The sequence below is a fragment of the Pinus tabuliformis genome, chromosome 8, assembly GCF_031772625.1.
Source record: "Pinus tabuliformis cultivar Carrire ecotype Pingquan chromosome 8, CPIR1, whole genome shotgun sequence".
NCBI classification, from domain to species: domain Eukaryota; kingdom Viridiplantae; phylum Streptophyta; class Pinopsida; order Pinales; family Pinaceae; genus Pinus; species Pinus tabuliformis.
In genome coordinates this window covers 1,324,073,103-1,324,096,717 of record NC_142294.1, presented here as the reverse complement: position 1 = coordinate 1,324,096,717, position 23,615 = coordinate 1,324,073,103, and the positions used below count along the sequence as shown (strand labels likewise).

Here is a 23,615-nt window from a genome sequence, read left to right as displayed (position 1 = left end):
GGTTATGTTCTAATCCGGGGTTAATGAATTGGGGTTTATGGATGCTTCAGCATGTATATATATGTATTGTAATATTGAAACAAATATAATGAAAAACCAATCTGGTAGTGCCGGTTTTGGGATCCACGGAAAAATTTCTGTGTATATTTGTTTTATGTTTTATGCTTTCGCCATTATTTATTTTCCGTTTTTAGAATTCGTATGCATGTAATTTGTGTACAGGGTTAAAACCGACAGTTGGTATCATAGTTGTTTCAGCTTCAAGGGGACAACTTTGCTGCTGAGGGGTTTTTTTGGGGCCTGTGGTACACCCTTCTCAGTGGGAGATTTGTGGGATTGATTATTGTGGTGAAAGAAGATGGTGAGAAGTGGAAAGACAGAGATCGATAAATTTAATGGTCAGAGTTTTGAGTTGTGGAAAATCAAGATGGAGGATTTGTTGGTGGATAAAGATCAGTGGATTATGGTAGATCTGGGTACTAAACCAACAACAATGTTAGCTGAAGAGTGGGCAAAGTTGGATCGGAAGGCAAAGAGAACAATAAGATTGTGTGTCTCATATTCAATATTTCTAAATGTATCAGGTGAAGCTTCGGTGAAGGCTTTGTGGGACAAGTTAGCGACTCTCTACCAATCTAAGTCTCTAGTGAATAAATTGTTCCTATGGAAAAAACGGTATAACCTCGGGATGAAAGACAAAGACTCAGTGACAAATCATCTAAACGCCTTTAATACTATTTTAAGCCACTTATTATCCGTTGATATTAAAATTTCAGATGAAGATAATAGCATTAGTTTGTTGTGTTCTCTACGAGATTCGTGGGATATTCTGGTTGTTGCAATAGGTAGCAATGCAACTGCCTTGTAGTTTGATGAAATAGTCTCATCCTTACTATCAAAGGAGATGAGACGGAAAAATATGGAGGGCCAGAATGGTGATTCCTTTTCTATACAAGGGTGGTCCCAGAAAAGAAACAAAAATAAGTCCTCAATTGGGAGATCTAAATCTCCAGGAAAACCTCTAAAGGTGTCATGGAAATGAAGAAAGGAAGGGCACTTCAAAAGGGACTGTAAATCTAAAACTCCTACGAAAGGAAAGGGATTTGATGATGCTCCTTCTGCAGACGCGAAAACCACCTCAGATTAAGGTGGGGATGTGTACTTTGCCTCTTCTTCAAGTAAACATGTAGATCATGAGGCATGGTTGATTGACTCAGGTGCATCCTTTCACTTCACTCCCCATAGAGAGTGGTTCTGCGAGTATGAGAAATATGATGGCGGCGATGTCTTCTTAGGGGATGACAGGGAGGCTAGAATCTTTGGTCGTGGAAAATTCAAGTTGAATTTGCAAGGTGGAAGCATTAGAACACTTCCGGGTGTTTTCCATATTCCTGCATTAGCCAGAAATCTGATTTATGTAAGCAAGCTAGATGATGCAAGTGTAAAAGAAGTGTTCGAGACAGATACCTGCAAGATGGTTTGGGGAGCACTGTTATTGATGTGGGGAGTTCAGATTGGAACTCTGTACAAGCTTCATTGTAGCACTGTTATTGATGGGTGCAACAGTTTTTTGGTTACTGAAAGTGGAGTAGAAAATCTAGTGGTCTTTGGAGAAAACACCATGTTATGGCATGAAAGGCTTGGACATATTGGAGAGAAGGGACTTCTAGTACTTCATGGTAATGGTATGGTAGAAGGTATGTCTAATTTCTCTCTGAATTTTGATTTCTATGAAAATTGTGTATATGGGAAGCAGAATCGGGTGAGTTTCCCCTCTGGTAAGAGGGCGAAACGAATATTAGAGCTTGTGCACGATATGTTTGGACCTGTGTCAATTCCATCACTGGGTAAGTCTATGCACTATGTATCATTTATAGATGAATTCTTAAGGAATACATGGATATATTTCCTCAATAAAAAATTTGAAGTCTTTGACAAGTTTAAAGAATTTAAGGCTCTGGTGAAAAAACAGACAGAGAAGAAGATAAAGGTGTTAAGGATAGATAATAGTGGAGAATTTTGCAAGAATTAATTTGAAGAGTTTTGTAAAAAGTGTTGTATAGCACGACAACAGACTACTCCATACACACCTCAGAAAAATGGAGTTGCAGAAAGAATGAACAGGGTGTTGATGGAAAAGGCAAGAAGCATGCTCAGTGGTGTCGGGTTAGGATAGGAATTCTGGGCAGAGGCGATGGAGATTGCATGTTACCTAGTCAATAGATTACCTTCATCAATGTTGGAGGATAAGGCTCCACAAGAGGTATGGACTGGTAATAAACCTTCTCTTTCAAATCTAAGGGTATTTGGATGTAATGCATATGTACATCTTCCAAAGGAGAAAATAACAAAGCTGGATAGTAAATCTGAAAGGTGCATCTTTATTGGGTATAAGGATGGTTTAAAAGGTTATAATATTTGGAACACAGAAACAAGGAAGGTTGTGTGCAACCAAGATGTGATGTTTAGAGAGATGAAAGATGTTATTAAACATGAAGTCCTATCAAAGTAACCTAAGAAGAGAGAGTTTGAGCTAAAGGAGGAAGAATCATAATCTACAGCAGAAGAGGAATCTAAATATGAAGAGCCACAAACTCTAGCTGTGAGAAGATCAATTCGAGAAAGAATTCCATCTACTTTCTATTCAAATTTTTCTTTATCTATTACTGGTGATGATCGCAGAACTGTGAGGGAAGCAGTAGATTTAGAGGATGGAAAACTCTAGAAAGATGCCATGGTTGATGAAATGCCATCTTTGCAAAAAAATGAGGCTTGGGATTTGGTGGAGTTGTCGGCTCAATGGAAACCCATTGGAAACAAATTGGTGTTTAAGAAGAAAGTGAATGCAGAAAGCAAGGTGGAGAAATATAAAGCTCGGTTGGTAGCAAAAGGTTATTCCGAGGTATCGGGAATTGATTTGGGTGATATTTTTTCTCTTGTTTCCAAGGTAGCTTCTATTAGATTACTTTATCTGGTGTTGCTACTTTTGATTTTGAGGTAGAACAGATGGATGTGAAGACAACATTTCTTCATAGGGATGTGGAAGAAGAGATGTACATGAAGAAACCTTAAGGATTTGTGGTGAAGGGTAAGAAAGAACTGGTATGCAAGTTAAAAAAGTCTTTGTATGGGTTAAAACAATCACCGAGGATGTGGTATCAGAAATTTGATACGTTTATATGGGAACTTGGCTTCACCAGAAGAAAAGCATATCACTATGTGTATTTTAAATTAGTTGGTGACCGTCTTATTTATCTCGTCTTGTATGTGAATGATATGTTGCTGGTTGGAAATAACAAAGAAATTATCCAGGATTTGAAGACCCAATTGTCCTCCAAATTCAACATGAAATATCTTGGTGCTGCAAACTATATTTTGGGCATGGAAATTAAATGAGATCAGGAAAAGAGGAAGCTTTGGTTAAACCATGGGAAGTATGTTGAGACAATACTGCAGAGGTTTAAGATGAAGGGTAGTAAATAGTGAAGGTTTGTATTTATGTAGGTATAAGGTTATCTTGAAATCACTTTCCAATGCATCATCTTGGTAATTTTACTACAACATTTTTCTTGAAAAACTTCAAATATCAAATTGTTTGTGAAACTAAGGAGATATATCAAGATACATGTGGTGAATTTTCAAGTACATATTAATTATACTTTCAAATATACCACCTATGGAGGGTAGGGTTGGTAACTAGTTCAAAAATCAATTTTAGATAAGACGTATTGGTATTTTTGTTATAAGCTTTCTTAGAGAAATTTTATACTATGAAATTTATAGGGATTTCAAATAAAATACTAAAGTACCTTCGGTAGAAATTTCATCATCATATTTGAAATTTTGGAGATGCAACATGTTGTATAGGTGTGTTCATGAGAAAATGTAAAAACCAAACAAGTTTGGGAATGGTACGATAAGTTTCTCTTGGAACCTCAATTTTTTTCCATTCTTATAGAATTGTAAATAAGACATAACATCATATCAAATACCAAAATTTCTCACTCATAACTTATGTCCATTTGTTCCTTCATGTTGTGTGGTGGTAAGGGTTTAATATTGTCATCGTTTAGTCATTGAGACTAGATCTCCTGGCCTACTATCTAGCTTACGTGCATGTGCCCAAGCATTCCTTATCGAGGCTTGTGGTTCCATGACTAATCTCAAAGACACCAAAAATATTGTTGAAAAAAAAAATACAATTACACATCCTCTCATCATGCAAGCTAACTAAGCCTACATGTCTCAAGTGTCTTCACCCTAAATATGCCAACAAAAGAGTAAGGTGATATTTGACCTTGGCTAGAGCCTTAGCACTTGCTAAAAACATCCTATGAAGAAGAGAGATGCATGAATGTTAGGCTTGAACTTATCATGACATATGAGACCCCACTCTAATACCACAAAGAATCCTCTATTGTCAACCAACTCCCATAGGCTCCCATCCATTTTACACAAAGTGATTCGATTTGAATTATTGAAATTAGGGAGTCAATTGGGATTATTTTGTTCCACGAGTGGAGGAAAATTCCAACAATAAGGTGTTTTATAAATGCAAGAACCAAGTTTTACAAAGATCGAATGAAGCCATAAGTGCAGGGAACACAAGTGAAGGTGCCATGTTTCACAAGCTAAAGAAAAATGGTTTTTCGTTTCTTCTTGTTTGATCCAAGTCGCCTTAGTTCAGTAGAAAAAAATTTAATGTAAAGAAATGATACATCCAATGTACGCTTCATATTTTTTCTTTAATTAATTTCATTTTCTCAAATCATCATCTGTGGTGATAAACAACTCATACAATGAACTTTTAATCATGTTTTGTAAAAACATTAAATAAATATAGTTTAGACATTGGATTTAGACAAGAAATGAAGTAATTGTTGAGAAATCTATTAGTTGATTTAGAGATGACTAGAATATACCAAATATTTTATTCACAATCTTAAGATTGGAATTTGTAATTAAGAAAATGATTAATATACCTAGTTTCAATAGGAAAATATCTATCAACATAAAAGAACCTGATTTCCTAAGGTATAAATTAAAGTTTATATATCCAAGCAAAATTCAATTGACTTTGGAATTTAATAATATTACATACATATCAAAACTCCATTATTTAAAGATAATTTGATGATATTACTCATTTCTAGTGCAAACATATTACTTTGATATTTATCAATTTAGAAATGAATACATAGCTACTCGAGCTCTTACTGCGAACATTACAGAAAAGATACACCTAAAAACAAAGACAATGCAATTCTGAATGTAATCAAATATATATACTAGAAATTTCCCCAAAAGGTGCAAAGAGAGGCCGATAGGATTAATAAATTGGAAAAGTTGTACTTTGATTTGAAATAATAATTATTTTATTAGATTTAGGTTGTTTAGTGTGTTTGTGCTAAGTTGGTAATACACAATTAAAATAATAATTGAAATATTGAAATGATGAAAGTTGATTGAGATATAATTTACCACTTATTTTACCAATGAAATATTTAAAACCATTGTGAAGAAATTTTGATTTTCTAGAATGGGTAATTTTTACTAAGAGGAAACAACATTTACATATTACCTTTGCCTCATTTTAGGCATTCTATGTCGGTTTATGAAGGGCATTTAATAACTTGTTTTACGTATGTCTGATATGGTGGCATTCAAAATGTATGTTGTATTATTATTCTCATTTGTATTCCCTATTATTGATGATTATCTAATTTATGAAATTATCTATAATTGTTGTAAATCAAGACAATGTATTATTACTCTGCATCAAGTTGAACTAGACCCAAAGGATGAAAAATTAGAAGAATCCTACTTTTGTTGTATATTGATTTCTTCAATAGTAGATTTTGGATGACATTGTTTTCTTAAAGGGATCTTTTCTTAATGGACCACAACCAATTGTCATAGGTTTTTTCATAGTGCATAATATTCTACATATGGATTTGTGGAGTAACTTAGAAACAATGCATTACCCTATCGCCATGGAGTCCTAGGCTCTCCAAACTTGTCTTGCAGGAATTTGGGTCGAAGAATGTCTGGGTCACATCATGGATAGTGAAGGTGGCTTGGGTGTAGATGTCAGGGCAAGTGACAAGCACTCTGTTGATGGCCATAGCCCCATTCACGTTGCTCGTGACCACTAGGTTCTTTTTATGGAGTACGTGCATATGCAGGAGCCGAGTTGCATGGCAAAAAATGTTTTCTAGAGAAACCTATGGGTGGAGGTGTGGTAGTGGAGGAGGTCCATCATGAACCACGATGGAAGGAACAAATTCTTAAGGGCATCGTCGATGAGGGAAAACATGCAGTGTGTGGGCAACAAGATTTCATCTACGAAGATTCCATAGATGTGGCGATGATATTGTAACCACCCACCTCTCACAGATATCTTCTCACATTCATCACCATCTCGTTCATGGTCACCTTCTCCTTTGCAACTGACACTGCTTGGAAATATGACCACTACAAAGGTCAACAATATGCTCGAGAGTCTCATCTTGCAATAGAAGAATTAGCAATGAAATACCCAAGATAATGTAACACCCCTCAATGAAAAGTAATTATTTGCTTTACTTTTACTACAAGTAACTTGGAAGACTATCAACTATGTGGAAGGCATAGTGAGAAATTTTAATGTTTAAATTTATTTTTAAAATTAATAAGTTGGTTAAGGAAACCAGGAAAATTACGAGGAAAAGTCACTAAGTGAAAGTTTCACTTACCAGAAAAGTAGAGATAGATACTCCCATTCCTAGAGAGAAATCATCTTAGTTTGGGGAGAGGAGAAGAGAGTCTAAAAGGGGAGAGAAAAATAGCCCAAACCCTCTAGGAGGACGTTGCCATAGGGAGGCAAGATGCTTCCAGAGGGATGCAAGATGCTGCCAATGCATAGAGTTCCTACGCTGGTTGGTCAGTGAAACTCCATTTGAAGCCTAAGTGCTCAGGATGAATTCCCTAGGTTGTAGCTGGTTGGGACCAAATGGTCTTGGGTGAACTTGTGAAGGTTCTTGATTTTAAAATTGTTTTAGAAGTGGAATATGGAATGGGGGGAGAACCGGTAAAGGTACCATCCTCATGGTCATGAGGTGTGATCTTAATCCTCTATTAATTTTCCTTGGAAGTTTGAACCTAAGCAGATAAGTATTTAATTACATTGTAAGGCATTTCCCTCTAAAGTGAACTCCCCTAAATACCTTTTTGTCCTAATCTTAACCGTCAGATCTATTGTTAGACGATTCAACAATTATTTGCAGTCCAAAGAAAACATTAAAAAATAGTTATTAGTTAAAAAATTAATTAAACACAGCCCAGCCTGTCTGTCTACCTAGCCGGTCCGTCGTGCACACACAGATATCCCATTCGCTGCAAACGAGGGCCGAGGGCGATTGCCTTTGCTGCACGAGCTTTTTCTGGAGGAGGAGGGCCAGGAGGATGAAGAGGGCCGCGCAGGGCGGATTTTTCTGTAGGAGGAGGAGCGCCAGGAGGATGTGGAGGGCCAAGAGGAGGATTGTTGGTAGTTTTTCCCTGAGAAATCTCAAACCAAAAAAGCTCTTGTGACCAGAAGCATTTAGGCTATTAATCAGATACATAAGGTTCAGTGACCTCTATCAGACACCAATATGAGATTTATTGCGAAGTTCTTCTCGGCCTCATCTGCTAGGAGAGTATCTGTTTGACATTCCTACCAGCTTCCACGCTCTTTCTCATGATCTTTTCCTGTTTCTTTCTTAAATTTTTCATGCTTTATATCTTCCTGTACTTCTCTCATGTCTTACTTTGTGGGAGATGCTCTATGCACGGCCTTTGCATACTTATTCATGTAACTTTTTACAGCACTTCCTTTTCATACTCTACTCATGTAACTTTTTGCAGTCATGCTCATCATCTTAGGTTATCAGTGGACCCTGATAACAGATGCATTTCCTTACCTTGGAAATTGCATCTCACCCATATTTTGTGCTACTTCATTGTTTTTCCAGTCATCAGTTATGTAGGAATCTTGTTCTAAGTTCATTCATTTAGCGGAAGCAAGCTTATTGACTTTGATGTAACATGCACAGAAAAAACTCACCAATGTAAAGTCCAGAAAATGGGGCCTGTGGAAAATTTCTGGTGACCATGAATCCGAGGGGAGAAATGAAGGAAGTTTCCAAAAGAGGGTAAATTCAAACAGGGAGATATCTGAAGTTATATCTGCTGCTGCAAAGGCTTATAATGCTGCAGTGGCCACTATTGTGAGGGATCCTCCTAAAGACTTCAAGGTTGTCAAAGAAGAATGGGCTGCCATTCGCATACAGACTGCTTTTCAAGGATTTTTGGTAACCATTCTTCATGCACGAGCCTCTATAGATTGTATGCTTGGTTGTTTTGAGAGATGATTATTTTCAATCTAATGGCTTTGGTTTGGGTTTTACAGGTTAGGAGGGCACTGCAAGCGCTGAAAGGGTTTGTGAGATTACAAGCATTATTTCGAGGTCGTCAGGTAAGGAAACAAGCAACAGTTACCTTGAGGTACATGCAAGCACTTGTTAGAGTTCAGGCCCGTGTAAGAGCTCGCCGTGTTCGGATGTCGACTGAAGGCTTAGTTGTGCAGAAAATGATTGATGAACATTGAACTCGCCAAAACAAACTACGAGAATCTGAGGTATTTTAACAATCTAGCCACTATGGTTTAGTAGCTTACTCTACCCACACAATAGGTCGGAGTGCCGAATCCTGTGAGTGTCGGATTACCATATGTCAACTGTAGTTTAAGATATATACGAAACCACAAGAAAATCCTAATCATCATCGTGTTTACTCTTATCATGAAAATTTCCTACACAAACGCTTCAGGCCCATGTTCTGGTTTGTGCTCAGACACCAAACCAGGACTACTCATGAAGAAAAGTAGTTACCCTTTCTGTAGACTTTTCCTGGCCATATTGCTTTTCACGACCCTTGTGCACTGGACTAGATCATACCTCATATATATACTTCTTTATCATACGTCTGAAATGATCTCGGTTTTTCTTACCAGTTGTTTTCCCTTTGTTTCTAGATATGCTAAATTTCAGTTTCTAACAATCCCATCACTTATACTACAATAGTAATATTTGTGTGATGTGGAATTTCCAGAATAATTGTGATGACCTAAAAGGCTTTTATGTTTTAACTTGCAAAAAACTGGCTCTGTTATCCATTTTGTTTCAGAAGTGCATTGCTTGTTTCAGGAGGGGTGGTGTGATAGTCAAGGAACCCTTTAAGAAGTTCGTGCAAAACTGCAAATGAGACAAGAGGGTGCAATCAAATGTGAGAGAGCAATTGCTTATGCTCTCTCCATCAGGTACATAACTATGTTCAATGCAGAAAAGTCACTTGAAAATTCATTTGTATAAGTCCTTGATTGAACACTCTATTTCTGGGAGATTTTAAATGTTGTGGTAGAATCCTCTGCACAAGACCTTAGATGTAGATGCCAGGTTGACATTTTGAAATTTATATACTAGTAACTTTTATGGGTGTTGAATCTGTTTTTAGCAATGGAGAAGCAATTCAAAAACAAACATGAATTATGCTAGAATTGAGCTAGAAAAAAATAGATAGGGTTGGAGCTGGTTAGAACGCTGGATGGCTACAAAGCCTTGGGAGAATAGACTCATGGAACAAGCCCAAATGGATGCTTGTGAAATTCAGTCTCTCAAAAGCTATGATGATGCTGGAGAGAATATGAGGAAATCTCATGAACCAGGAAAAGTTAAAGTTCGCAAAAACAATATTAGGGTTCATGTTGCTGTAAAACCACCTTCAACGGTTTCCAGTCATCCTATTGGTAGATCATCTTCAAACCCTAACTCTGATATCCAATCTGATGAGAGATCAACAATTACAAGGGGATCATGTACTCCAAAATCTAAAAATACTATGCAGACATCAGATGAGAGTCTGGGAAGGCCTAATTACATGAACTCTACAGAGTCTGCCAAGGCTAAAATACGCTCGTCCAGTGCTCCAAAGATAAGACCCTCATATGATGATCTTCAATTGCGGAATAAATTTTCTTCATATAATGTTGAAGTGAAGAGCACAGCCGGTTCAGATTCTTCTCTGCATGCTTGCACATTGATTCCAACTATGTTGAGATCTGACAAATCATCTACCAAGAGTGGAGAGATTTCTTCCTGTTCTTATGGAGAGTCCCGAAAACCCTTTTATCAATGCTAAGTTTTAGAGTTCTAACCTGTCACTACTAGTGGCTGAAGGTTGAAAACTCTGCTGTGAATGGTTTGAGCTACAGTGACCAGCATTTCATGGGCATTCTTCTGTATGTTTGAACAGAAGTTCAACTTAGCTGCAAAGATTAAGATTTCAGCTTCTAGCTGAACTGTGTTAGATGCTCTTTAGGAGTGGAGAGTAAAATTTTGAGTTCAAAAGCCACAGTGCTCAACTGTTGATTAGCTTCTTGGTTGGTGGCTGTGAGGAGCTAAAATTTTGGTTTGATCTGGTGGTTGGAGACATGGTCAGCTGGATTTCATTTGAGTCTTTGAGGAAGCCACTTACTGGAGAACTGTGTTTAAGGGAAAAAACAAATGTATAGCAGAAGCAAAAGAGCATGATATCAGACACCATTATGAGCTTTATTGTGAATTTCTTCTCGGCCTCATCTGCTAGGAGAGTAGCTGTTTGACATTCCTGCCAGCTTCCACGCTCTTTCTCGTGATCTTTTCCATTCAAATCAGCCGAGAAATGAAAATTGTGATGATTATGACCTTGAAATGGCATTATGTAAGCTGCTTCCCAGGGGTTGAATTGTTGCAAGCAAGTTTCATAGAATAATGGATTCTCATGATTTAACTTTTCCATCCAGTTAGCATTCATTAACTGACGCATTTCTTAAAGTTTGTTTTCTTTTATTGAATACCAACTTATTAAGTAGAACTATGACCAATTTAATCATTGCATGTTTCAGCCCTTTCATTATCATTGGCAGATCCTCCTCCATGCTCGGGGGGCATTGAATATAGTAAACAAGGCACTATTGACATGTCATATGAGGTATGCCTCTAATAACTAGATATTTTCCTGAAAGGAGATATATTAGTCTTCAAATTTTGTTATCATTTGTCTTCCCCTTATTCTTGTTTTGATAATATTTACATATTTCTAAGATTGAAGTCTCCGCACTTTGCAGGAAGAAAAATGTATTATGTTGTACTATGCATGTTATTGTTAATAATTATTGGTGAAAATAAATTTTCATGGCATTAGTGGAGTAATCACTCACCCTCTTAGGGGATTGAAGAGCTTTCCCCCTTGTGGAACAAGTATAAGCATGAAGATATCTTTGTGTGGACCTCCTAAGGTACGGTGAGAATATGGGTTGCCTAATAAGCATGGAATTGCATATGAGGCTTGAGCCATGAGCTTTGCTAGCTCAAAATCAAAATCAAAATTTCTTTCAAATGGCAACAAATTATGTTCCTTAGTAGTGTGTGTCCTAAGTCCCCAGGGGAGCAAGGGCAGCAAATGAACTTCTTTCCAAAGAACTAACAAAAGGTTTGATGCATCAGTGCTTCTACAAGGGATGTCCAAACATTCTTGTCAGCTTTGTCATGTTCAAGAGTTTCTTGACAAAGGTATAGGTAGGTCCATTTTGTGTTAGGCGCGTGCTATCTTCTATTATCTAATTCTGTATCCGTTGGATAGAAGATCCATTTGTCTTATTCGCTTCAATGCGTTTCATACATCTTTCGAATGCGAGAGTGGAAGGCTTCGTTTTGAGTACATAACAAAGGAAGTCCACATGCCTAAGTGGATAGCCACAAGGTTAGAAAAATTCGTGCATGACTTTATAACGTTAAGTGGATTTGGCTTCATTAGGTTTTTAATTCTGAGAACCTTAGCGTTGATTCTTGAATTGAAAAGATGCCAGGTCTGATGTCAGGTTCAATCACAGTGATCCATATTAGGTAATGCTTGTTGAGGGACATAAGTTTATATTCTGTATTTGATATGAAATACTTAAAAATAATCCTTTTAATATTAATAAGGTGTTCTGTCCAGATGTCATGGATTTTGAGCAGATACAAGGTTCACCTCTTTCTATGCCCAACCTTTACTATAAGTGAAGTCTTGTACAGACATGATTAGGGTCTGTTCCTTGGTCTTTTACATACATGCCAGAGTTGCCATTAGACTTGTGTATCTGATTCTGTTTGATAGCTAGTTTGCATAGTTTGGAAATTTGTTAAATAGGGAAATAAATCAGGCCATCAAACCTGGGTGATATATGTTCAAAGCCGAGAATATTTCTACATATATAAGGATATACATTAAATATTGGCACCATCAGCAGATGAACCAACATAATGAAATGATTTATGCTTTCATTGGAATGTGTATTTTTAAGAGACTAGCTGGAGTGAGTGTACACTTGTGGTAGCAAGGTTCAGGGAGTTTAGCAAGCTTTCTGTTTCCAATTTGAGATTAAATTTTAATCTCACTGATATTTGGGTTTGTTGTTGGGATTTTTACAGTCTCTTGTTCAGCTGGAAAATGTAAAATGTGTGGCTCCTGCCACAATAGTGAACTCTATGCCAATATTAACTTTTGATGGAAATAAGTCTGAACAGGGATTGACAGATGAAATGGAGTAAGGGTTTATCTATTATCAGGTTCTCATGTCTTGTATTTAGGATACAATGTCTATCATTATTCTTAACAACCTAAGGAGATGATTTATTTTATGTGATTTTGATAATCTATGTTTTGGGACGTTGTGTAGGAAATGTGCAATATGCCAGTTTGAATATGAATTTGGTGACCAGATCATCTCCTTACCATGCACCCACAGTTTCCATAAGCACTATGGGGCATAGTGGTTGCTAAATCACTCTAATCTGTGCCCCATATGTAAGCATGACGTTATGGACTAGAAACCTGTGGATACTGAATTTGGTCCCTGAACTTCTGCAATTAAAAATGGCAGAGAAAAGAAACACTGTACAGTTCCCTTTTTGTATAGAATTCAGTGGCTGATTTGTAAATATTACTACAATGGTCTTTCTTCGGTAAAAACAAATTTATGGCCACAACTTTGTAAACAGATGTAATATTTAAGTAGAAATATTTTTGTAAACTGTAGAACTCCCATCGTATTTATTCAGAATCACCAAATCTATTCTCATCAGAATATGCCTCCTTCTTGCCAAAAAGAAACTTAAAAATCTCAATATTTAAGAATCCGAGCATTGCCAGAAGATACCTTATTTCTGCGTTTTTTGGGCAGATTTGAAGTACATGGTTTGTTGAACATGTTGTATGCTCAATGCCCCACCTATCTTTTTGGGCAATAAGTTGTATGCTTATGTTTTAGGAGGGGCGGTGTGATAGTCAAGGAACCCTTGAAGAAGTTCATGCAAAACTGCAAATGAGAAAAGAGGGTGCAATCAAACATGAGAGAGCAATTGCTTATGCTCTCTCTCATCAGGTACATAACTATGTTCAATGCAGAAAAGTCACTTGAAAATTCATTTGTATAAGTCCTTGATTGAACACTCTATTTCTGGGATATTTTAAATGCTGTGGTAGAATCCTTTGCACAAGACCTTAGATGTAGATGCCAGGTTGACATTTTGAAATTTATATACTAGTAACTTTTATGGGTGTTGAATCTGTTTTTAGCAATGGAGAAGCAATTCGAAAACAAACATGAATTATGCTAGAATTGAGCTAGACAAAAATAGTTGGGGTTGGAGCCAGTTAGAACGCTAGATGGCTACAAAGCCTTAAGAGAATAGACTCATGGAACAAGCCCAAATGGATGCTTGTGAAATTCAGTCTCTCAAAAGCTATGATGATGCTGGAGAGAATCTGAGGAAATATCATGAACCAAGAAAAGTTAAAGTTCATAGAAACAATATTAGGGTTCGTGTTGCTGCAAAACCACCTTCAGCGGTTTCCAGTCATCCTACTGGTAGATCATCTTCAAACCCTAGCTCTAATATCCAATCTGATGAGAGCTCAACAAACTCAAGGGGATCATGTACTCCAAAATCTGGAAATACTTTGCAGACATCAAATGAGAGTGTGGGAAGGCCTAATTACATGAACTCTACAGAGTCTGCCAAGGCTAAAATACGCTCGTCCAGTGCTCCAAGGATAATACCCTCATATGATGATCTTCAATTGCAGAAGAAATTTTCTTCATATAATGCTGAAGTGAAGATCACAGTCGGTGCAGATTCTTCTCTGCATGCTTGCAAATTGATTCCACCTATGTTGAGATCTGACAAATCATCTACCAAGAGTGGAGAGATTTCTTCCTGTTCTTATGGAGAGTCCCGAAAACCCTTTTATCAATGCTAAGTTTCAGAGTTCTATCTCGTCACTACTAGTGGCTGAAGGTTGAAAACTCTATTGTGAATTGTTTGAGCTACAGTGACCAGCATTTCACGGGCATTCTTTTGTATGTTTGAACAGAAGTTCAACTTAGCTGCAGAGATTAAGTTTTCAACTTCCAGCTGAACTGTGTCAGATGCTCTTTAGGAGTGGAGAGTAAAATTTTGAGTTCAAAAGCCACAATGCTCAACTGTTGATTAGATTCTTGGTTGGTGGCTATGAGGAGCTAAAAGTTTGGTTTGATCTGGTGATTGGAGACATGGTCAGCTGGATTGCATTTGAGTCTTTGAGGAAGCCACTTACTGGAGAACTGTGTTTAAGGGAAAAACAAATCTATAGCAGAAGCAAAAGAGCATGATATCAAACACCAATATGAGTGTTATTGCGAATTTCTTCTAAGCCTCATCTGCTAGGAAAGTAGCTATTTGACATTCATCCCAGCTTCCACGCTTTTTCTCGTGATCTTTTCCTGTTTCTTTCTTAAATTTTTCATGCTTTATATCTTCTTGTACTTCTCTCATGTCTTACTTTATGGGAGATGCTCTATGCACGGCCTTTGCATACTCTGTTCATGTAACTTTTTGCAGCACTGCCTTTGCATACTCTGTTCATGTAACTTTTTACAGCATGGCCTTTGCATACTCTACTCATGTAACTTTTTGCATTCCTGCTCATCATCTTAGGTTATTATTGGACCCTAATAACATATGCATTTCCTTACCTGGGAAATTGCATCTCACCTGTCTTTTGTGCTACTTCATTGTTTTTCCAATCATTAGTTATGTAGGAATCTTGTTCTAAGTTCATTCATTTAGTGGAAGCAAGCTTATTGACTTTGTTGTAACATGCACAGAAAAATCTCATCAATGTAAAGTCCAGAAAATGGGGCCTGTGGAAAATTTCTGGTGACCACGAATCCGAGGGGAGAAATGAAGGAAGTTTCCATAAGAGGGTAAATTCAAACGGGGAGACATCTAAAGTTATATCTGCTGCTGCAGAGGCTTATAATGCTGCAGTGGCCACTATTGTGAGGGCTCCTCCTAAAGACTTCAAGTTTGTCAGAGAAGAATGGGCCGCCATTCGCATACAGACTACTTATCGAGGATTTTTGGTAACCATTCTTCATGCATGAGCCTCTATAGATTGTATGGTTGGTTGTTTTGAGAGATGATTATTTTCAATCCATTGGCTTTGGTTTCGGTTTTACAGGCCAGGAGGGCACTGCGAGCGCTGAAAGGGTTTGTGAGATTACAAGCATTGTTTCAAGGTCGTCAGGTAAGGAAACAATCAGCAGTTACCTTGAGGTGCATGCAAGCACTTGTTAGAGTTCAGGCCCATGTAAGAGCTCGCCATGTTCGAATGTCGACTGAAGGCTTAGCTGTGCAGAAAATGATTGATGAACATTGAATTCGCCAAAACAAACTGCAAGAATCTGAGGTATTTTAACACTCTGGCCACTATGGTTTAGTAGCTTACTCTACCCACACAATAGGTCAGAGTGCCGAATCCTGTGAGTGTCGGATTACCATATGTCAACTGTAGTTTAAGATATATATGAAACCACAAGAAAATCCTAATCATCCTCATGTTTACTCTTATCATGAAAATTTCTTGCACAAACGCTTCAGGCCCTTGTTTTGATCTGTGCTCAGACACCAAACCAGGACTACTCATGAAGAAAAGCAGCTGCCTTTTCTGTAGACTTTTCCTAGCCATATTGCTTTTCACAACCCTTGTGCAGTGGACTAGATCATACCTCATATAGATACTTCTTTATCATAGGTCTAAAATGATCTCGGTTTTTCTTACCAGTTGCTTTCCCTTTGTTTCTAGATATGTGAGCCCATCCATTTGCGGAAATCTCAATGGGAGAACCCTTAAACTATATGGGGGGGCATCCATGACAGAAATCATTTCTTGTCCTTTAATGGCAGGGAGTATACGAGCTCCTCCATTACATAAAGTTTATGGGGGAGCTGGATGTTTCATTTAGTGGCTTAAGTATTGCAATTATTTGTTGGTTTATTTGGAGGAAACCTGAAGAGCAGATTCTACAAGATTTTAAGCTCCCACATCATTGTTATCCTAATAAGTACCACATCATTGTCATCCTAATACGTACTTGTTTGAATCATATAGTCTCTTCAATACGACATTATTTTTAATATAAATGGTTTGCTTGGCTTTTATCCTAATAAGTACCACATCACTGTTATCCTAGAAAGTATTTTTTGACTCATATAATCTTATTTTTAATATAAATGGTTTGCTTGTCTTTTAATGGGAGAGTGTTTGAGATCCCATCCATTTGTGGAAATCTCAATGGGAGAACCCTTAAATTATATAGGGGGGCACCCATGACAGAAATAATTACTTGTCCTTTAATGACAGGGAGTATACGAGCTCATCCATTACATAAAGTTTATGGGGGAGCTGGATGTTTCATTTAGTGGCTTAATTATTGCAGTTATATATATGTATATCTATTTTTGACCTTATGGGATTTTTGGTGTATTGGATAAGTTTCAGTGAATTTGACAATGTGTTATACAATATTACTGCAGGGTATTTCGTATGGTTCTATTCCTTATTGATTTTGGTTGGAAGTTGTAGAGGGTGCGCTAACACAATTTTGACGGTTTAGTGAATTTGGCAATTTGTCAAAAAATATTACTTCAGGGTGTTTCTTATGGTTATGTTCCTTCTTGACTTTGATTGGAAGTTGAAGACAATATGCTAACATGGTTTTCAGGTAATGCTATGCATCTCTTCTACTAGCAGAGAAATGAACCTTTGTTTCTATATGGAAGGGCAGGTTTTTGCCTTGTCTTGGTGTGGTTTTTGGATAATTATATGTTGAAGTTTCTCTTGATTATAGCCATACTCAAGTCATTGTTTGTCTGATTTGGTGAATATATAGTATTTGGGTAAATCTCTGGTAAATGGGCTTCCACTTCATTTGTGGACTTCTAGGTTCTATATTAGACCATGTGAAAGGAGGTAGAGCACCATGTAATTCTTACTTCCCAATTTCAATAATGGACATACAAGTCCCATCATCAAACATTTATCTCAGATTCAGAAAGAGCATGATGATACGTTGCTAATAAAATAATGTAACTGTATTTTTATACTTTGGCAGTCTTTTTGTCAATCTTGGAGGCAATTAAAAGACAATGAATCGTTCTTCTGTGTTTTAAGTTTCTAAACTATGTTCCTGTTTGTTATAACAAGTTACTTGCCAATTGCAGTGATGGAAACAACCACATTGCTAACTGCCAATTGCAGTGATGGAAACAGGTACATTGCTAACTCTTGGTTTGCTCAACCTACTCCAAAAGATCATCCATGGTGCTCCATGCCAAACCATGCCATGACTCCCATATCTCTGGGAGTACAATAGATGGCCAGGTGTCTGATTTCATCCAATTTCACCCCTTTTTTTCTAGCAATATCTTTGATTGACAAACGTACCTCATAAATAATTCAAAAAGTCAATTATATCGCATCATGGTCCATTGCACAAAGCTTTAATGCTACCATTAATTCATCATTTTTGTCATCTTTGGAAGCAGAAAATAGGAATCATACAAATTATAGAGATATTCTTTAGAGTTTTCTGACTAATTGTTCATAAAATCTCTACTTCAGATAATGTATGCAGCTCGAACGCGGGATATTCTAGACAGATACTTCAAGGGAGAAGATTTTCCTTTGCAGAATTATATTGTGAAGAAAAGAAAGCTTGCTAGTCAATACCTATAAACAATTCATGTTGGATGCTAAAGCAGATGATTCATCCTGTTGAAGGCTGCTTTATCTGGAATAACAAGCAAGAGCCAGAGAAGAGCTTGCTTCTCTCAAATAAAACAATGCATCAAATATTGGACTCTCAAATACATTCCTGATACCAATGATGGTTCAAAGCATTATGCAGGAATGAATGATAGAAGATTAGCACGTGTTTGAGAGCCCATCCATTTGCAGAAATCTCAATGGGAGAACACTTAAATTATATGGGGGGGCATCCATGACAGAAATCATTACTTGTCCTTTAATGACTGGGAGTATACGGGCTCATCCATTACATAAAGTTTATGGGGGAGCTGGATGTTTCATTTAGTGGCTTAAGTATTGCAATTATATATATATATATATATATATATATATATATATATATATATATTTTGACCTTATGGGATTTTTGGTGTATTGGATAACTTTCAGTGAATTTGGCAATGTGTTAGACAATATTACTGTAGGGTATTTTGTATGGTTCTATTCCTTCTTGATTTTGATTGGAAGTTGCAGACAGTTTTGACGATTTAGTGAATTTGGCAATTTTTCAAACAATATTACTTCAGGGTGTTTCTTATGGTTCTGTTCCTTCTTGAATTTGATTGGAAGTTGAAGACAATACGCTAACATGGTTTTCAGGTAATGCTATGCATCTCTTCTACTAGCAGAGAAATGAACCTTTGTTTCTGTATGGAAGGGCAGGTTTCTGCCTTGTCTTGCTGTGGTTTTTGGATAATTATATGTTGAAGTTTCTCTTGATTATATCCATACTCAAGCCATTGTTTGTCTGATTTGGTGAATATATAGTATTTGGGAAAATTTCTAGTAAATGGGCTTCCACTTCATTTGTGGACTTCTAGGTTTTATATTAGACCATGTGAAAGGAGGTAGAACACCATGTAATTCTTACTTCCCAATGTCAATAATGGACATACAAGTTCCATCATCAAACATTTATCTCAAATTTAGAAAGAGCATGATGATACGTTGCTAATAAAACAATGTAACTGCGTTTTTATACTTTGGCAGTCTTTTTCTCATTCTTGGAGGCAATTAAAAGACAATGAATCATTCTTCTATGTTTTAAATTTCTAAACTATGTTCCTGTTTGTTATAACAAGTTAGCTTGCCAATTGCAGTGATGGAAACAACTACATTGCTAACTACCAATTGCAGTGATGGAAACAGGTACATTGCTAAATCTTGGTTGCTCAACCTGCTCCAAAAGATCATCCATGGTGCTCCATGCCAAACCATGCTATGACTCCCCATATCTCTGGGAGTAAAATAGATGGCCAGGTGTCTGATTTCATCCAATTTCACCCCTTTGTTTCTAGCAATTTCTTTGATTCACAAACATACCTCATAAATAATTCAAAAAGTCAATTATATTGCATCATGGTCCATTGCATAAAGCTTTAATGATGTCATTAATTCATCATTTTTTTCATATTTGGAAGCAGAAAATAGGAATCATAAAAAGTACAGAGATATTTTTGAGAGTTTTCTGACAAATTGTTCATAAAATCTCTACTTCAGATAATGTATACAGCTGGAACACAGGATATTCTAGATAGATACTTCAAGAGAGAAGATTTTCCTTCGCGGAATGATATTGTGAAGGAAAGAAAGCTCGCCAGTCAATACCTATAAACAATTCATGTTGGATGCTAAAGCAGATGATTCATCCTCTTGAAGGCTGCTTTATCTGGAATAACAAGCAAGAGCCAAGCAAGAGCCAGAGAAGAGCTTGCTTCTCTCAAATAAAACAATGCATCAAATATTGGACTCTCAAATACATTCCTGAGACAAATGATGGTTCAAAGCATTATGCAGGAATGAATGATAGAAGATTAGCATGAAGCCCATTCCATCTTATTGATTTTATAGGTTAGTAGTTTTGAAATAAACAAAATCTAAAATAGAGTGAAGTCAGCGCTTTAGTCCTTTGTGGCTGTTGATGCATGGAGTTGGCTCACAGATATTTCCCTTCACAGAATTATATTGTAAAGCAAGGAAAGTTGTCGAGTCAATACCTATAAACAATTCATGTTCGATACTAAAGCAGATGATTCATCCTGTTGAAGGCTTCTTTATGTGGAATAACAAGAAAGAGCTAGAGCAGAGCTCGCTTCCCTCTAATAAAACAGTGCATCAAATATTGAACTGTCAAATACATTATTGAAACCAATGATGCTGGAAGCATTATGTAGGAATGAATAATAGAAGATTAGCATGAAGCTCATTCAGTATGATTGATTTTATAGGTTAGTAGTTTTGAAATAAACAAAATCTAAAATAGAGTGAAGTCAACGCTTTAGTCCTTTGTGGCTATCGTTGCATGAAGTTGGCTCATAGATTCAGTTAATGCTATGCATATTTTCTACTAGCAGAGAAATGAACCTTTGTTTGTGTATGGAAGGGCAGGTTTCTTCCTTGCCTTGGTGTGGTTTTCAGATAATTTTTGGTCATTGTCTTTTCTTGGTGTTTATTTTTTAGTGTTTATGTTGGAGTGTGATCTGTATAGAGGTTTGGTTTTTTTCTTTAATATTTGAAATACTTCAAATTCTGGATGGCTTAGCTGACTTGCAGCCTCTACGTTATGAAATATTGTATATCATGATGGCTAAGATCAATTGCAGCCTCTAGGTTTCCATGCATGACATGCTTTTCTATCTATTCAGCACAGGAGCACTCTATGTATAATTGTTTTGTTTACAATAAATATAAATAGTTGGCGTTTGAATTTATGTTTCAGTTAGAAGTTTTCTTTTGTTATGGAATTTTCTTGAGGGACCAGCATTGCCATTGCTGTAAATTCAGTTTCACTATTAAGAAAAAAACAATGGAAATGGGCTCGATTTCTTGATATATGATTTTTTTCATCCAAGTACTTTGAAAGAAGAATGGAATTATCAAAATACTGGGAAATCACTATATAGAGAAGGGATGAAAGAAGATTGGAAGTATCAAAATACTGGGAAATCACTGTATAGAGAAGGGAAGAAGATTGGGATTATCAAAATATTGGGAGTCACTGTATAGAGAAGCGAATTGCATTTTTTAATTTGGGACTTTTGGAATTGCATTTTTTTATTTTATTTTATTTTTATATTTATTTTTATTTTAACTTGTATTGGCGTGTCATTGTATTCTTTGTAGGGAATTGCATTTTTTAATTTAGGGAATTGCATTTTTTAATTTGGGACTCTTTTTTTTTAACTTGTACCAAGGGATTTGAACATTAAATCTCTTAATTTACACAATACTTCAAGTTTATTTAAACTGCACAAATAAGTTTTAATAAATGAAAAATAAATATAAAATTATAAATATAAGTTCAATTTTATCTTAATTTTAAATAGTTTTTACTTAAGAATTCAAAAGAAGACATGAAATATTTTCATTTGTTTAGTTGGGCCAACATGAAACATCTGTTTGTGGTTGCACAAAGAGGGATCAAAATGTTGGTGCTAGAATCTAGGCCCCATTACTTACTGTATAGTGTTGTTTCTCAAGGCTTTCCTCTGCCACTTAAGGTCCACTAGGGTAGTCTTACACATGTTTAGTTCTTTTTATGATGGAGAGAAACCCATTTTGAAATCACACAACTTCTCTTTTATGCTATTATTTCTTATGCATTGTATAAAATTTTGACTTCTTTTTCCTATACTATTATTTCTTATGCCATTGCCTTACGGAGTTTCCTTTGTAACATGTGTTGCAAATGCTAGTTATATATCTCCATAACTTGAATTGTTTTACGTAATTGTTATGATATAGACTAGCTCCTATGATGAATTAATGTAATGATTATTTGTAATAAATGGTTTAACTTTGTGTGCAAATAAATTCTAAGAAATTGACATAATGAACATGTAATCATTGGTCATACATAGGATGAAGTATTACTGAAAAGATTTTATGTTAGACAAATCTGAATAATTATAAGGAACACGTTAGTTCCAAATTGAACAGGCGGAATTTTGTCACTGGAAGAGTACATGTTCCTACATATGTTCCATGTCTTTAGAAGGAAGTATCTGATTAATCTTTCATCCTAGGCAGTGGATATCTATAGTCGGGAACTGTTTTGAGACCTTCTTTACAACTTGAGACCTGTGAAAAGTCAATGAATGTTGTCCTAAACTTTCAAATTAATTGTCTATTAATAAAATTATTAAAAGACATATTACAACACGAGTTTGTAACAACCATAAATGCCCAAAAATGTATATATATTCTAAAACAGCTACGGACATTAAAAAAAAACTAAGAACCTATCTTGGCACAAACTATATATGTAACTATTTATACACTGCAAGTTGTACATATAACAATCAGTTACAGAGAGCCAGGCTGCCCAGACAAGTGAACCCTACCAAAAGAGGAAGATATTATGTTGTAGAAGGAAGATATTATAGCTAAAATATAGTGGTATTTCGAACTATATAAAATGAAAAAAAATCATGTTCCAAAATAATATTTGTGTTAATATAGAGTCGGGTGGTAGCCCTATGTGCGTAGAAATTATAAATTTTTTTGTGAAATCTAATTCCACTTTTAAGGAATCCAATTGATAAACAATAATGTAAATAGTTCAAAATGACAAACACAGTGGGTTGGACGAAAAAACCCTAGCAAACTCTAAAGCTCGAATCCCTTGTGCCAGATCTCCAATACAAGAATCAGACATAACAAGAATGGAGTAACCTGTTGTGAGTTAGATAAATGTTGAAATTGAAGGTAAATCCATTTCCACAACTGGAACATTTCACACCTAGAAGGAAAATGCCAATGTATACATATTTTGGCTGGTGTAAGAATGAAGCAGAGTAATTGGGAACAAAGAAGGATTAATCACCTTAGATATTTCTTCTGGTAAAAAACATCAGATACCGCCCTAGAATAAGAAAGAGATCATGTCTTTAGTCGAAAGCTACTGCAAAAGAAGTATTCATTGTTAACCAGCGTAGAGTTTTTTTTTATAGGATGACAATAAAATTTAACCCTTTAATTACCATAAAAATTGAGTGCAAAGGACTCAATTTATGTGATAATGCTAAGGGGAAACCTGTTCAGTCATGGGGTACCCACTTTGTAGCCAAAATTAAAAGAAAAATTATAGATAAAACATATATATATAAAATTAAGGCTGAGGGAAACAAAATATGAAGCCTATAATGAGACTACACTTACCTAACGAAACCTGAGCAGTGGTAGCATTGTTGGACCAGCTATGAAATAACTGGAATAAACCCTGACTTACCTATGATATTTAAGAACGAGGAAGCGAGAGGGTTATCGAGGATGAGAAAATTATGCAGTTTTGTAAACTTATTGGGAGCACTGAAAAAAGGGAAAGATAATACCTGCATCTTTGCCGAATAGAAAGAACCCTACATCGTCAGAAAACGAGTTGCACA

At 36.2% G+C, this 23,615-nt stretch overlaps 1 protein-coding gene and 1 pseudogene across 1 annotated transcript; both read left to right on the top strand.

The window, feature by feature from the left end:
• Positions 1-6,991: 6,991 nt before the first annotated feature.
• LOC149240356 (protein IQ-DOMAIN 6-like) lies at positions 6,992-10,215 on the top strand (annotated as a pseudogene).
• Positions 10,216-10,819: 604 nt separating this feature from the next.
• LOC149240355 (putative E3 ubiquitin-protein ligase RHY1A) lies at positions 10,820-12,907 on the top strand. Its single transcript, XM_089367283.1, has 3 exons — positions 10,820-11,046; positions 12,528-12,643; positions 12,776-12,907. Exons 1-3 carry the CDS (start codon positions 11,035-11,037, stop codon positions 12,867-12,869), a joined length of 222 nt encoding a protein of 73 aa, XP_089223409.1. The 5' UTR covers positions 10,820-11,034; the 3' UTR covers positions 12,870-12,907.
• The last annotated feature ends 10,708 nt before the right edge of the window (positions 12,908-23,615 follow it).

Excerpts from the sequence above, each read along its gene's own strand:
- LOC149240355 (XM_089367283.1), top strand. Across the intron at positions 12,644-12,775 it reads GGATTGACAGATGAAATGGA|GAAATGTGCAATATGCCAGT; the intron begins GTAAGGGTTTAT and ends GACGTTGTGTAG.